The sequence below is a fragment of the Equus quagga genome, chromosome 1 (assembly GCF_021613505.1).
Source record: "Equus quagga isolate Etosha38 chromosome 1, UCLA_HA_Equagga_1.0, whole genome shotgun sequence".
Classification (NCBI taxonomy): Eukaryota; Metazoa; Chordata; class Mammalia; order Perissodactyla; family Equidae; genus Equus; species Equus quagga.
This window is the reverse complement of record NC_060267.1, coordinates 104567438-104582336: the sequence shown is the minus strand read 5'-3', so window position 1 is coordinate 104582336 and position 14899 is coordinate 104567438. Positions and strand designations below refer to the sequence as shown.

General features: G+C 43.2%; 1 protein-coding gene across 3 annotated transcripts in view; it reads left to right on the top strand.

Moving 5' to 3' along the window:
* The window catches only part of ATG7 (autophagy related 7), a 258483-nt gene that overhangs the window by 79676 nt on the left and 163908 nt on the right, over positions 1-14899 (top strand). For all 3 annotated transcript variants that reach the window (XM_046641431.1, XM_046641447.1, XM_046641438.1), the window contains exon 16: positions 345-420. In XM_046641431.1, coding sequence (XP_046497387.1) covers positions 345-420 — 76 coding nt within the window. The remainder of the gene's footprint in view (positions 1-344; positions 421-14899) is intronic.

Below are 14899 nucleotides of genomic sequence, written 5' to 3'. Positions count from 1 at the left end.
TGTACCAAACATTGCACTTGGCAATTTATCTAACTTATTCCTAATTTATTCCTCACACCATCTCATTCCTATTTTACACATGATGGGCCTGAAGCACAGAGAAGTTAAGCAGCTTGCTTATGGTCACAAACTCTGGTCTTTCTGACTCCAAAACTCAGGCATTTTTTTAGTACTCTTCTGCCTTCCCTGCCAGCAAAATTGGTTTTTCGCTAGCCTATGCTGCTTTGCAAGGGGCATTTTGGTTAACCTTATAAATCTTACGTGGACCTCCTGCAGATCATCCTCACAGATGTTAAACATAAACTTTTATGAAATGAGCAGCTCTAATTGTTTCCTTTTCTCAGGGGCTATGCCATCGCCAGCAGCAGTGACGACCGCATGAATGAGCCTCCAACCTCTCTTGGGCTCGTGCCTCACCAGGTTAGTGATTTGCAAATGAAATCACAGTTCTGGACCAGATCCCAGTGGTGCAGGGGGAAAGCATTTGGGGTCACTTTACCCTGCCATCCGCCCAGCCCACCTCTTCTCCATCCTACTTATCCTCCAGCTACCCTGGAATTTCAGTGGGAGTGCTTTATGACCACCTGGGAGGTATCCCATTCCGCGGGATGGTGATGAGAAGAAATCATGAACAGGCAGCATTACCCAGAGTCTTGATGCATTTAGCATGTTGACTAGAGGTCTCACAATGGAGGAGAGAAGAAAGAATGGGCTTTGGACTCAGCTAGACAGCAGCATAAATCTCAGCCCTGCATTAGTAAGAGGGCCTTCCTTGGTCAGGTCACTACACTTCTCTGAGCCTAGTTCTCTTATCTATAAAACAGAGACAGTAATACTGACCTCATCTGGTAGTTGCAGAGATTAGAGATGATATCTAGAAAGGGCTCAGCAACAGTGCCAGCTATGTCATAGGCTCTCAGTAAGTGATGCCCGCTGTGTTTGTTGCTCTTCTTTGTTACTGTTATAGACTCCCCGCCAAATACAAAGCCTTTCTGGGCACACATGGGAAAACTATTAGAAGTGTGCAGCGCCACCAAAAAGTGGGGTGGCTTTTCAGAAAAACAATCTGAAGCATCATGAGGAAGGTCCATTCCATTGAAAGTGAAAAAGAAAGAAAAGTAGTGGAATGAAAATTTAGAATTCCTGTTACCTCTTCAGTAGTTTGTGTTACTGTATTTTTGGAGGACTGAAGAGGTTTTCTGGTCTTGCTTTTTGGAAGTCATCTCTCTAGGTTTGATACATGTATGTCAGTCTGTAATAGGAGGGCTGTCTCCGTGAGCAAAGCGGTGATAGTGCCCGACAGTCCTGTCTGGGATTTGCAAGGACAGACTCACAGATGAGTGCAGAGAGCAGAGTGACTCACTCAGTTGACGTTTGTATCTCTCTGCCTCCCCACTGCCCACCTCCTATCATCTAGGACAGTGCTATCATTTTCCAGTTGAGGATGAGAATCAGAAGAAGGGGAATTACTTGCTCACGGTCACAGAGAGAGGCATGGATGAGCCACAGTCCAGACCTAAACTTGGCACTCCAGCCACGGCTCTTTCTGAGGCTTTGTGAGTGGAAAGAGCCCTGGCCTGCACGTGGAGAGAGTTAGCTTTGAATCACTCCTCTGGCCCTCTTGCACTAGGTGACCTTCATAGACCTTGTTGTAGGTCACTTACCGTCCCCAAGCCTCAGTTTCCATGTCGGTAAAAGCGGGTGCTTTACCTTGTGTCCAGGATTATGTCTGTGACAAGTCTTTGTAAATCGTAAAACACTGTGCAAATGTGACTTTTCCAGCCTGCCTCACACAAGGTGGCATTTATTTGACATGAATGTGTTCACCTTTTCTACAGAAATATTTGAAGTAGGACCCAACAGACACTGTAATAACTCTCCAGTGTGTGGAAGCTGTCCTCCAGAGCCGACTCTGCTGCTTATGCTCTCGGGTCTCATGCGCGTCCGTTCCCTCTTCCCTTCTTCATACCTCCTTCCCTTTCTTCTGACCTTGAGATGCGCCCTCATCTCCTTTATGGATTTCATGCTGAGAAGGGCCTTGATTAAATTTTTAGTCATGCCCCTGCACCGGTTTCCGTCTTTCAGTCCTTTATGTTAAATCACTGCGGTTGTAGTTTTCTCAGTGCTGAGGCCAGAGGGCAAAACAGTCTCTTTACAGAAGGGATCCAGTGTCAAAATGCATGTGCCCATGTTTTTAAAGTACTATGGCAACTAATCCCTCTCAGTGTTATTTACCCCCACTGAGTCTTGCAACTGTTTGTCATTCACCAACTCTTCTAGTTCTTTCTCCTCGTTTTTAAGTGTCTGAAGGATTATTTTGGTTGTTGGCCCTCTCTTCATTTGGCCTTTTCAAAGGCTGAAGAATAATGCAGCCATATATGGGAAAAGCCTAGTGTGTGTGTGTGAGCTTGCTCACATTATTTCACGTTTTAAGCCTTTATTTTTAGCTTCTTTCTAAAAAAGAAAGTGGAGAAAGAACTTTGAAATTAATCAGAGTTGTGCGGTGCCTATTTATAGTCTTTACATTTCTCCTTTTTTAAGTGGAGCGAGTCCATTTATGCAACTGTGTTTTGATTAGGAGAACAGCGTCTGCACAAAAACCCTGGGCTGAGTTGCAGTGCCTTGGTGCAGACTCAGCACTTCCCTCCTCCTCTTCCTGGCTCTCGGAGACAAATGATTTCCTGTTGGAAAGGAACTTGGTAAACCCCTCTGTGTGCTTTTGTATACAAAGAACGGCCAGTGACGCTCCCTGGGCTCGTTTTTCTCAGTTCCCCAAAGGAGCGTGTTTATTAATTGGCCCCTGTGGAATGAGATGTAGTGGAAAAGTGATAGTCCTTGGACCAGAATCACAAGACCCCCCACCAGCAACTCATTGTGTAATCTAGAGAAAGCTGCTTAACTTAGCTGTGCTCCCTGTGTCTCTGCTCTCCTCCTCGTCAGACCTGGGAGGCCTGAGGATGACTTAGTTGGTCTCTCTGAGACCACAGGCAGAATTTGGCCCATCCAGAGGTTGGCCAAGTGCAGAAAAAAGCTTGATTAGGCCCTGAAATTCAGTGATATTCAGCCTGAAAAAAAACCTCTTATTGAATTTGAAAACCGTAAAAAAACCATTTGAAGGTGAGAAAATAGGCTTATGGGTTTGTTCTTGTTTAAAGTCTCGGGCCCAGTGTACATGCATGGGATTCTACAAGCAGGCAGCAATCAGTATATGTCACTTTCTATCTATAGAGAGAGTGATTTTTTATTTAAGTCATCATTTTATTGATATGTAAAAGACATAGAGGTAATCGCACAGATCCTTAAGTCTACAACTGGAATTATCACAAGATGAGCACTCACATACCCAGCAGACAGATCAAAATAAAATGTTATCAAGCATCCCCCAAACCCCTCATGCTTCTCCCAATTGCTGTCACCTTTCTACACAGAGGCAAGCATCTCTTGACTCTCAACACCATGGGAGACTTTTGTCTAATTTTGAGCTTTCCATAAATGAAATCATATAGTGTATAACTCTTTGGAGTCTGGCTTCTTTTGAAGAGAGAATTTTTTCATTGTAAATCTTAGCGTAGTATTGTCCCCTCTGCTTCCCATCGAGTGGGATCTTTTATTATATATATATATATATTTTTTTTTTTGGAGGAAGATTAGCCCTCAGCTAACTACTGCCAGTCCTCCTCTTTTTGCTGAGGAAGCCTGGCTCTGAGCTAACATCCGTGCCCATCTTCCTCTAGTTTATACGTGGGATGCCTACCACAGCATGGCTGCCAAGCAGTGCCATGTCCGCACCCGGGATCCGAACCTGCGAACCCCGGGCCGCCGAGAAGCGGAACGTGCAAACTTAACCGCTGCGCCACCGGGCCGGCCCCTATTATATTTTATTTTTTAAAGTTATCTTTTCCTGGCTCCTGGAGTGGTGGCTGAGTTCTGTGAGGCCAGACCCTTTTTCTGGTTCTTGGGTAGAAGGCACAGTTCAGGAGTTATAAAATATACAGGCCACTCCTGATATCATCCAGGAAGTTGGTTTGCAGGTGGGTGAGAGACCCTGAATGTGACAGAAATTAGCAGCCTATGGAGCTGCTGGTTATTTGGCTGGACATCCCTTAACGAGTGAGCAGCAAGGTGGCAGCGCGACAGCCGTCCAGACACCACAGTCACTAGCAGAGCAGTGTTGCTTTCACCCCGCTGGTGGACCAGGCTGTTCACATTTGTTGTCTTTGGGTAAATGTACTCTTGGTTCTCAACTGCTGTGAATAAGACCCTGAATGTGTATTCCCTTCCTTGGGGTTTGGACTTCCCAACCCCATGGTTCTCTCAGGCTCTTCAATTCTTTCTTTCAGTTACTTTCAGAAAAGTAGAACAAAGCCTGAACTAGGGCAGGACCCTGGGAGGGAACCGGCCTGGGAAATCTCTGAGACCAATATGAGGCAGACCTGGGGTCTCCAGCCACGTCTTGGACTACTGTTTGTTTGGCCCGTCTGCACAGGCTGTGCCCCACAAATCCTCAGGCCTTTAGCTTTTAATACGGTCTCTTTACTGTGCTCAGAAATGCTTATCTCGGTGTGCCTCTAGGGATGTGGATGGACTGACTGCTGAGGAAGGAGGTTAGGAAGATAAGCAATGAGAGTATATTTCCTGAAATGTAGCCCAAGGAAAGGAATCTCCTTCCCCCTCTGGTTCTCTACCCCTCAGATTGATGTCAGTATAAATAGCAGGAAAAATGGCCAGTGCAAATGTCTGCTGTGTCACCATGCCGGCTGCTGTGGTTTGTGACCTAGTCATCCTCCTTCCTTCCCTCCAACCGTCCCTTCAGCTGATGAGTCTCTCTCTGTGCCAAGCACCATTAGGTTCAGAGAAGGTAAGTAACTGGCACAAGATCACTCAGTGTTTAGTTCCATTTGCTTTTGGAGTCATCCAAGGTGGTAGATGTATCCCAAGCCATTTGGATATAGTGGAATCTGTTGCAATGGGGAGGTACCTGAATAGAAGGAGGGATCTGGGTACAAGACGTGACGATGTCTGAGCTTCCTGTGTGAGGGCCTAGAAGAAGAGAGGGCGAGTCCATTTCCTTGGTATGCAAGGCAGAGGATAAATTATAGATAGTGTCAGAATTCAAAAGCATCTCAAGATAGCATCTCTAGAGCCACGAAGACTTGGACATAACTCTCAGTTAGAGGATGTTACTTGTGCCCCACGAGTTTTGCTTACCTGCTGAGTCTGTCCTGTTTGAGAGGCTCTGTGATCATACAGGTCTGATTAGAATCCCAGCTTTGCCTCTTACTTTCATATTCATCCATTCATTACCTCATGTTCCAAAAGGATTTAAGACAGCTCTTGCACCCATCATTGTGTGACCTTGGGCAGGTTATTGATCTTCCCTGAACCTCATGTTTTATATCTATAAAATGGGGATAGTAATATAATAAAGTCTTGGAATTCGTGTACAGAATAATTTACATGATATTTACTGAGCGCTAGCACTGTCTGGGCACGTAAGAGACACTTGCAAATGTTGGTTTTCTCTTTCTCTTTCAATGAAAATGGAGCTTGTCTGCTCTCCTAAAAAGAAAGGTACAAAGAATCTCTTAGAACTCTGGAAGCAGAGGTTGGAAGGATTAGCTTCCTTCTTCAGTACTTTCTAAGGATGATGCTGGCTCATTTTCCACTTAGTTCTTCTGCCTCTTGGTGACTCCAGTGGGAGGATGCGAGGTGGGTCGGTGGTGGTTGCTGAAGCTGTTGTCTGAAACAAAGGCCACTCTGGTGTGCCTGGGGTTTTGCAATTGCTACACTCTCCATTTTGGCATTGAGTTTAAGAGTCTTTTCCACATCCAAGAGAGAGCTGGAGTTTGAAGTTAGTTTTTATTTATGCAGACTCCACGCTCTAGAAATACTGCTTGGCTGCTGGAAACTGGTGTGAAGTTAAAGCAGCAGGTTTCAGTGGGGGTTGCAGCTCTGCCTTCTCAGAATGACTGTTTCTGGGCATTGGATCTTTACTTCCAACTGAGGCGAGGTGGGCTTGGGGTCCACGCTGATCTTACTTAGCTTAGGTGTGAACACCTCCAGGGGTGGCCAGAAAGGAAGGATTCCTTTCTATTCCTGATCTGTTTATTTTGTAGCCAGGTGGCCATAAGTGACTGAAGATAATTTAGTCCACTCAGGCCTTGATAGTAGCCATCTACATATTGAGTGTTTGTTTCTTGGGGGGTAGTTTTTTTTTAAATTCTTTCGGTCTTCTCTCTCTTTCCTCCTTTCTTTTTACCCGCTCCTTGCCTTGAAGCTTTCTTCCCCTTTGTGGCTTTAGAGCCAGAACTCAGATTCCTGGCTTTCCCACTTGGTACTTGTGTAACCTTGGGCAAGCCATACCACTTCCCTGAGCCTCCATTTCTTTATCTGGAATATGGGGGAAGGTCACAGGATAGTAGTGAGGCCAAAATGAGATGAGTATGTGAAAACGCCCGGGAGTCCTAGATACCGGCTGGCACTTGATAAGTGTTAGTGCTCCTCCCCCTCCCTCCCTCATTTTCCACACTACTCCAGGACTTGCCTTCCTGCATGGCTTCCAGGGTCAGGAGGAGCAGTTGTTTATGTGGAAGGGAAAGGGAGAGGAGTAAGCGCTTTAGGGGAGTCATGGGAGAGGCGAAGTCGATGGGTGAGAAGGGTGCTCGGTGAGTTTGAGGATCTGAAAGGCAGCCCGTGCACCTGTAAAGCCGAGAGTTGGGAGAGCACAGTGGAGCAGGAGAGGCAGGCAGGATCACGTAGGACATTTTGAAGATTTAGACCTTCAACCCGGGGACAGTGGAAAGCCTTTGACAAGTTATAAGCTGAGACTTGACATGGTAAGTTTCGCCTGCTGCGTGAATAGACTGGAGGAGACATGAGTGGGTCTAGGTATAGAATTGGAGTCATTTGATCTTTAAGTGGAGACTGTCTCATGCAAGGGTTCCCACATCTGGCTGTGTATCAGAATCACCCCAGGAGCCATTTCAGAATACATATTTCCCAGCCCTCTTCAAGATCCACTGAGCGACAGCCTCCAGGGACCTTAGGCGTGTGTGAACCCTCTCTGCCATCTAAAAAAGAGCTTTTTGGTGGCATCATATGGGACAAAGTACATAACTCATCAGGGTAACAGCCCAAATCCTGCTCTTTGAACATGCCTTTGAGTTTTGCGCTTCCAACACTAGTTCTGTTTCCAAAAGGACTGTTGATACTTTGTCCCCAGCCCCAACAGGTGGTCCTGCCAGGAACCTTTGGATGCTAATTAGACCTGCAGGTGTGCCTAATGAGTTCGCAGGACCACCCACTGCCATGCTGGGGACAGCCTGAGAGGGAGGCCAACCGAGCGTAAAGGCCTTGTGCTGATGGTTTTGCATCTTTTCTGCCATGCTCTTACTCCTCCTGGTGAGGGGAGTGGGTCCTGTCTTATAAGGCCTTGGTGGCCAAACGCAGATACCACCAAGTGCCTCCTTGTGTTTGACATGGGGATTTCAACTCAAGCTGCTTTTGCCCTTTTTGGGCCTGGGGTGATGAGAGGTAAGGGGGCCAAGAAACCACAGGGAATCAGATTTCTTCCAGGTTCCGTCATTCCCAGTTTGGTTTTTAAATATTTGAAGGTTAGCAAAGATACACATATCGTAGAGCTGGTTTATACATAAATTTTTTTTTCTAGAAGGCTACACAGGAAGCTGATGCTGGTGATTATTTTGAGGAAGAAGGATTGGGGGCAATAGAGGCTTGTACTTTGTATTTTGTATGTTTCCTTTCTGGTACGAAAAGGAAACTGCTTTGAAAACGTTCATCAAGATTATAAACCGTTTTTTAAAAATCACCTTTTTTTGAGGTATAATTTATATACAGCAAAATGCACCCATTTTAAGTGTGCATTTAATGTCTTGACAAGTGTATACACTCGGATCTAACCACCGCCCCCACAAACTGGATATGGAACATTCCCAATCACCCACAAATTTCTCTTGTACCTCTTCCTCGGTAATATCCCTACCTTCAGCCCCAGGCAACCACTGACCAAATTTCTATATGAATCATTTTTATTTTTTCTTTATTCATTTCTGTATTAAGAGGGAAAAAACTTAATGTAAATTTTAAAAATAAATAAAGTGTATAGGGAAGCAGGCAAGATTTGGCCCCTGTAAAGAATCCCTCTTACTAGCCACAAAGCTAGGTGGAGGAGCATGTGTGTATGTGTATGTATATATTCAGAGGCTGTTTAAAAGGAGGTTAAATAGTTAAATATTTTATTTTCAAAAAATAAGAAAATGAGGGGCCGGCCCTGTGGTGCAGCGGTTAAGTTCACACGTTCCGCTTCAGCGGCCTGGGGTTTGCTGGTTTGGATCCAGGGTGCGGACCTATGCAACACTTGTCAGGACATGCTGTGGCAGGCATCCCACATATAAAGTGGAGGAGGATGGGCACAGATGTTAGCTCAGAGCCAGTCTTCCTCAGCAAAAAGAGGAGGATGGGCAGCAGATGTTAGCTCAGGGCTAATCTTTCTCAAAAAAAAAACAAAAAAGAAGATGGGAGTAAATATGATGTGGGAGTACCGGTTATTTTTTTGTTTGCTCTTTTGTTTTCTGTCATGTGCTTTGTGTTTTTATTATAGGTAGTGTTAAATTTTTTTAAACAGCTGGTTAATACCTACCCTCCTATAAGGAAAGATTGACAGCAAATATTAGTAATAGAATAAGAGTTTAGAGTAAGCTGTGTGCAATCCCAAAAGGTAGAGAATTTACCTTGAGCAGTGTCAAGAGGCCTTAGTTCCTGTGTGGATGGAGAAATAACTTTGATATCACTTTAGAGAGCCTTTTCATTTAAATGTTAATTTAGATGTGGGCTGAATTAGGTTGGTGTGGTGGTACTATTTTTAGACAATGTGGAAAGAATGAGAGGCTTGCAATTCTACCATCTGTCTTCTGACATCGAAGAAATGCTGTTGAGTTGGTATAGAGCCAACCACGGGAAGGTGTAAATAGTTAGTCACGGAAAGCATCTTGTTTCCCCGCGCTTGCCTGATGAGAATCATCTGGGGCTTATATTAACCATACAGATTCTCAGGCTTTACCCCAGACCTTTTGAATCAAGTTCCAGGGGATTCTTCTGATCAGGCAAGGTTAGAAAAACACTGAATGAGCATATTGCTTCACATACTTTGCAAACTTCTAAGTAGGAAGGTGATGGTGAATTTTTCTCCACCCAAGCAAGGGACAAATCCTTAGAACTTTCTTGATTGTGAATTGGGGTTCGGAATCCCTGAATTGGTGTGAATATATTTATTAGGATTTTGTGTACAGTACCTGGATTTTAGATTACTCTTGGATTTCTGTACATGTCTAAGAAACGTGCTAACACTTTAAGTGGCAACCTCTACACTTTAAATTTTATGCATTTCTTGTAAGATTGAGGGAATTCAGAGCATATTGTAGCAGCTCAGTGCATTTGTTATAATACTGAGGATTTAAAGCATTGTTGATGGGGAAGGGCTTCAAATTGCCTGGAAAATGTGAATAGTGGTAAGTTGGAGTTTTTCTTGTGGTTTATTTGGGACGTGTTTTCTCTGTAGAGTTCAGATATGAGTAATTTCATAGGCTTTGGGATGTTTGTGTTTTTCTCATTCATTCATTTCATAATTAACAATATTGGGTACCTCTTATGAGCAAATCACTGTGTTATGGGCAAATGCAAATAGTTCAGCCTGTGTCTTGCCCTCTAAAAGCAAAAGAGATAAAAAATGATTTTTTTAGGTATAGTCATGTGCTGTATAACAACCTTTGGGTCATTAGTGGACCACATATATGATGTTGGACCCATAATATTATAATGGAGCTGAAAAATTCCTATCACCTAGTGATGTCATAGCCATTGTAACGTCCTAGTGCAACGTATTACTCAGTGTTTGTGGTGATGCTGGTGTAACCAAACCTGTGCTGCCAGCCACATAAAAGTGTAGCACATACAATTATGTACAGTACATACTACTTGATAATGATCATAAACAACTATATTACTGGTTTATGTATTTACTATACTATACTTTTTGTCATTATTTTATTTATTTTATTTTTCTGCTTTTTTTTCTCCCCAAATTCCCCCCAGAACATAGTTGTATATTTTAGTTGTGGGTCCTTCTAGTTATTGCATGTGGGACTCTGCCTCAGCATGGCCTGATGAGCGGTGCTGTGTCTGCACCCAGGATCCGAACTGGCAAAACCCTGGACCGCTGAAGCAGAGTGCACAAACTTAACCACTCGGCCACGGGGCCGGCCCCATTTGTCATTATTTTAGATTGTACTCTTTCTAAAGAGTACATCTTTAAAAAAAAATCTTTACTGTAAAACAGTATACTGTTTTATGCTGGCAGCAGTCTCATACATCTCGTGTATATTGCATCTCTTAATTGCATCATTTTCTCTTGTGCTTCATTTAATCTCATGCTGTTCTGTTCATCATGGCCCCTAAGCACACGAAATCCACTGCTAATGTTGCCAGCAAGAGGCTACATCGAATGATTGACCTGGAAACAAAATTAAAAGTGATTAAGGACTACAAAGGTAGAAAATCAGTGATGGTTATTACTCGCCAGTCAGGCATGTCCCATTCCTCTATAGCTACCATCTTGAAGAACAAGAACAAAGTTACAGAAGCTGTTGAAGGATCTGCTTCATGAAGGCAACGAGACTAACATAAATTCTAGAAGGGCATATATCAGACGTGGAGAAACTTCAAATGACCTGGATTGAAGACCAGACACAGAAGGGTACCCCTCTCAGCACCATGACTGTCAGGGCCAAAGCAAAAAGTTTGTGACATTGAAAGAAGAGGCTGGAGCCGACTACAATGTTGAATTTACTGCCAGCTCTGGGTGGTTTAAGTGATTCGAGAATCGTTATTTGTACTAAGGTGAAAGTGGATGGTGAGTCTGCGAGTGCTGATGTGAAGGCAGCTGGAGAATCTTTGGAAACTCTAGGTAAGCTGACTGTGGAGGGAAATTACTGCCAGAGCAAATATGTGATATGGATGAAACTCCCTATTCTGGAAACAGATTCCTGAAAGACTTTCATCCATAAGGAGGCCAAGTCGCTGCCAGGCCTCAAGGCTTTTAAGGATGGGATAACAGTCTTGCTTGGGGGCAATGTTGCAGGCTACAAATTGAAACCCGTTTTCATCTGGCACAGTGAGAACCACGGGGCCTTCAAGCAGATCAGTAAGCACACACTGCCAGTGCACTACAAGAGCAATAAGAAGTCATAGATGACCTGCTCCTCTTCCAAGATGCCCTTCTCAGTTGCTCTGCCAGCGAAATGGAGAAGTATTGTTTGGAGAATAGCATAGCTTTTTAGATTTTACTTATTGTTGATAATGCTCCTGAACATCCTCCTTTTATTGGTGATCTTCATCCCAGGATCAAAGTGATATTTCTCCCTCTAAACGCCACCTTTGATCCAACCAATGGATGAAGGAGTGATAGCAGCTTTTAAGGCCTACTACCTGATGAGAACCTTTGCCTAGACTATTGCTGCGACGTAGGAAGACACTCATGCAATTGTGGAAGGATTACAACATCTATGACTGCATTAGGAACCTTGCCTGGGCTTGGGGTGATGTTGCCAAGAAGTATAGGAATGGCATCTGGAAGAAGACACTCAAGAGGTTTATCCATGACTTCAAAGGATTTGCCAAGGATATGGAGGTTGCAAAAATCAACAGGGCTGTGGTCGAGAAGGCAAACAACTTCAACCTGAGTATGGATGAGGATGACATTGAGGAACTCCTAGAGCTGATTCCTGAGGAATTGACTAATGAGTTGTTGCAACTGGAACAGGAACACATAGCTGAACAAGAGGCAAGAGAAGAGGAAACTGCAGGAGAAGAAAAAGAATACCCAAGAAAATTCACAGTGAAGGATTTAGCAGAAGCTTTTGCACACCTCAACAAACTCCTTAAAAAGTTTGGGGGGGAGGGCTGGCCCAGTGGCGTAGTGGTTAAGTGCGCACATTCCGCTTCAGTGGCCCAGGGTTTACTGGTTCGGATCCCGGGTGCAGACGTGGAACCACTTGGCAAGCCATGCTGTGGTAGGCGTCCCACATATAAAGTAGAGGAAGATGGGCACTGATATTAGCTCAGGGCCAGTCTTCCTCGGCAACAAGAGGATTGGTGGCAGATGTTAGCTCAGGGCTAATCTTCCTCAAAAAAAAAAAAGTTTGAGGGGCCAGCCTGGTGGCACAGCAGTTAAGTTCACATATTCCGATTCAGTGGCCTGGGGTTCACCAGTTTGGATCCCAGGTGTGGACCTATGCACTGCTTGTCAAGCCATGCTGTGGCAGGCATTCCCACATATAAAGTAGAGGAAGATGGGCACAGATGTTGGCTCAGGGCCAATCTTCCTCAGCAAAAAAAAAAAAAAAAAAGGATTGGTGGCAGATGTTAGCTCAGGGCTAATTTTCCTCAAAAAAAGGAAAAAAGTTTGAAAACATGGACCCTAACAGCAAAAACTTTTCACTAATAGAGAGGAATGTTCTTGGTGCATTGTCTGCTTACAAGCAAATCTGTGATGGAAAAAAAGAAGCCAAGCAAACCACCATGGACATATTTTTGAAAAGAGCAACACCTCCCCAAGAGCCTCAGGCAGGTCCTTCAGAAGTTATTCCGGAAGAAGGTGTTGTTATCATAGGAGATGACAGCTCATACATGTTATTGCCTGTGAAGACTTTTCAATGGAACAAGATGTGGAGGTGGAAGACAGTGATATTGATAATCCTGACCCTGTGTAGGTCTAGGACCCTGTGTTTGTATCTTAGTCTTTAACAAAAATTTTTTTTGTGGGGAGGAAGATTGGCCCTGAACTAACATCTGGTGCCAATCTTCCTCTTTTTGCTTGAGGAAGACTGTTGTTGAGCTAACATCTGTACCAGTCTTCCTCTACTTTGTATGTGGGACGCCACCACAGTGTGGCTTGATGAGCGATGTATAGGTCTGCTCCTGGGATCTGAACCTGTGAACCCTGGGCTGCCAAAGTGGAGTGTGTGGACTTAACCACTACACCACTGGGCCAACCCAGCAAAAAATTTTTTAAAGTAAAATAAATTTTAAAATAGAAAAAAGCTTATAAAATAAGGATATAAAGCAAGAAATATTTTTGTACAACATTTGTGTTTTAAGCTAAGCATTATTACAAAAGAGTCAAAAAGTTAAAAAAATTTAAAAGTTTATAAAGTAAAAAAGTTACAGTAAGCTAAGGTTAATTTATTATTGAAGAAATTAAAATATTTTTTATAAATTTAGTGTAGCCTAAGTGTACAATGTTTATAAAGTCTACAGTAATGTACAGTAACGTCCCAGGCCCTCACATTCACTCACCACTCACTCACTGACTCACCCGAGCAACTTCCAGAACTGCAAGCTCCACTCATGGTAAATGCCCTCTATAGGTGTACTGTGTTGTTGTTTTTTAATCTTTTATACTGTATCTTTACTGTACCTTTTCTATGTTTAGATACACAAATACCATTGTATTACAGTTGCCTGTAGTATTCAGTACAGTAACATGCTGTACAGATTTGTAGCTTGGGAGCAAAAGGCCATATCACAAAGCCTAGGTGTGTAGACTATACCATCTAGGTCTGTGTAAGTACACTCTGATGTTCACACATCTACAAAATCACCTAATGACGTAGATTTCAGAATGTATCCCCATCAACAAGTAACACATGACTATAATTATAGCACACAAGCTGATCCTAAAATTCACATGGAAATTCAAAGGACCCAGAATAGCCAAAATAATGTTGAAAAAAGAACAAAATTCGAAGACTCACACTTCCCAGTTTCAAGTCTTACTATAAGGCTACTGTAACCAAGATAGTGTAGTACTGTTGTAAGGATAGACATTTAGATCAACAGAATAGAATTGAGATTCTGGAAACGAACCCTCACTTTTATGGTCATTTGATGATAGTTCAGTGGGGGAAGAATCTTTTCAACAAAACTTGGGGGCAACTGGATTTCCACATGCGAAAGAATGAATTTGGGCCCTTAGCTCATGCTATTTAGAAAGATCAACTCAAAATGGATCATAGACCTAAATGTAAGAGATAAAACTAGGAGAAAACATAATGACTCTTCATGACCTTGGGTTAGACGATGGTTTCTTATGTATCACACCCAAAGACCAAGCAACAAAAGAGAAATTTAATAAATAGGACTTCATGAAAATAAAAGTTTTTGCTTCAAAGGACACCATCAAGAAAGTGAAAAGACAACCCACAGAATGGGAGGAAATATTTGCGAGTTATATCTTATCAGAAACTTGTATCCAGAATAATTCTTACAATTAAACAATAAAAAGAAAAATAACCCAGTTTAAAATTTGGCAAAGAATCTAAATAGACATGTCCCAAAGGGTATGTATGAATGGTCACTGAAGCACATGGAAAAATGGTTGAGATTATTAGTCATTAGAGAAATGGAAATCAAAACTACAGTGAGATACTACTTCATATTCACTAGGATGGTTATAATCAAAAAGAGACAGGGGCCAGCCCAGTGGCCGAGTGGTTAAGTTCACCCTGTCCACTGCAGCGGCCCAGGGTTTTGCCGGTTCGGATCCTGGGCACGGACATGGCACCACTCAGCAAGCCACGCTGAGACAACATCCCACATGCCACAACTAGAAGGACCCGCAACTAAAAATACACAACTATGTACCAGGGGGCTTTGGGGAGAAAAAGGAAAAATAAAATCTTTAAAAAAAAGAGAGAGACAATAGCAAGTGTTGACAAGAAGGTGGAGAAATTGCAAACCTCATACCTTGCTGGCGGGAATGTAAGATGATGCGGTCATTTTGGAAAACAGTTTGGCAGTTCCCCAAAATGTTAAACATATAGTT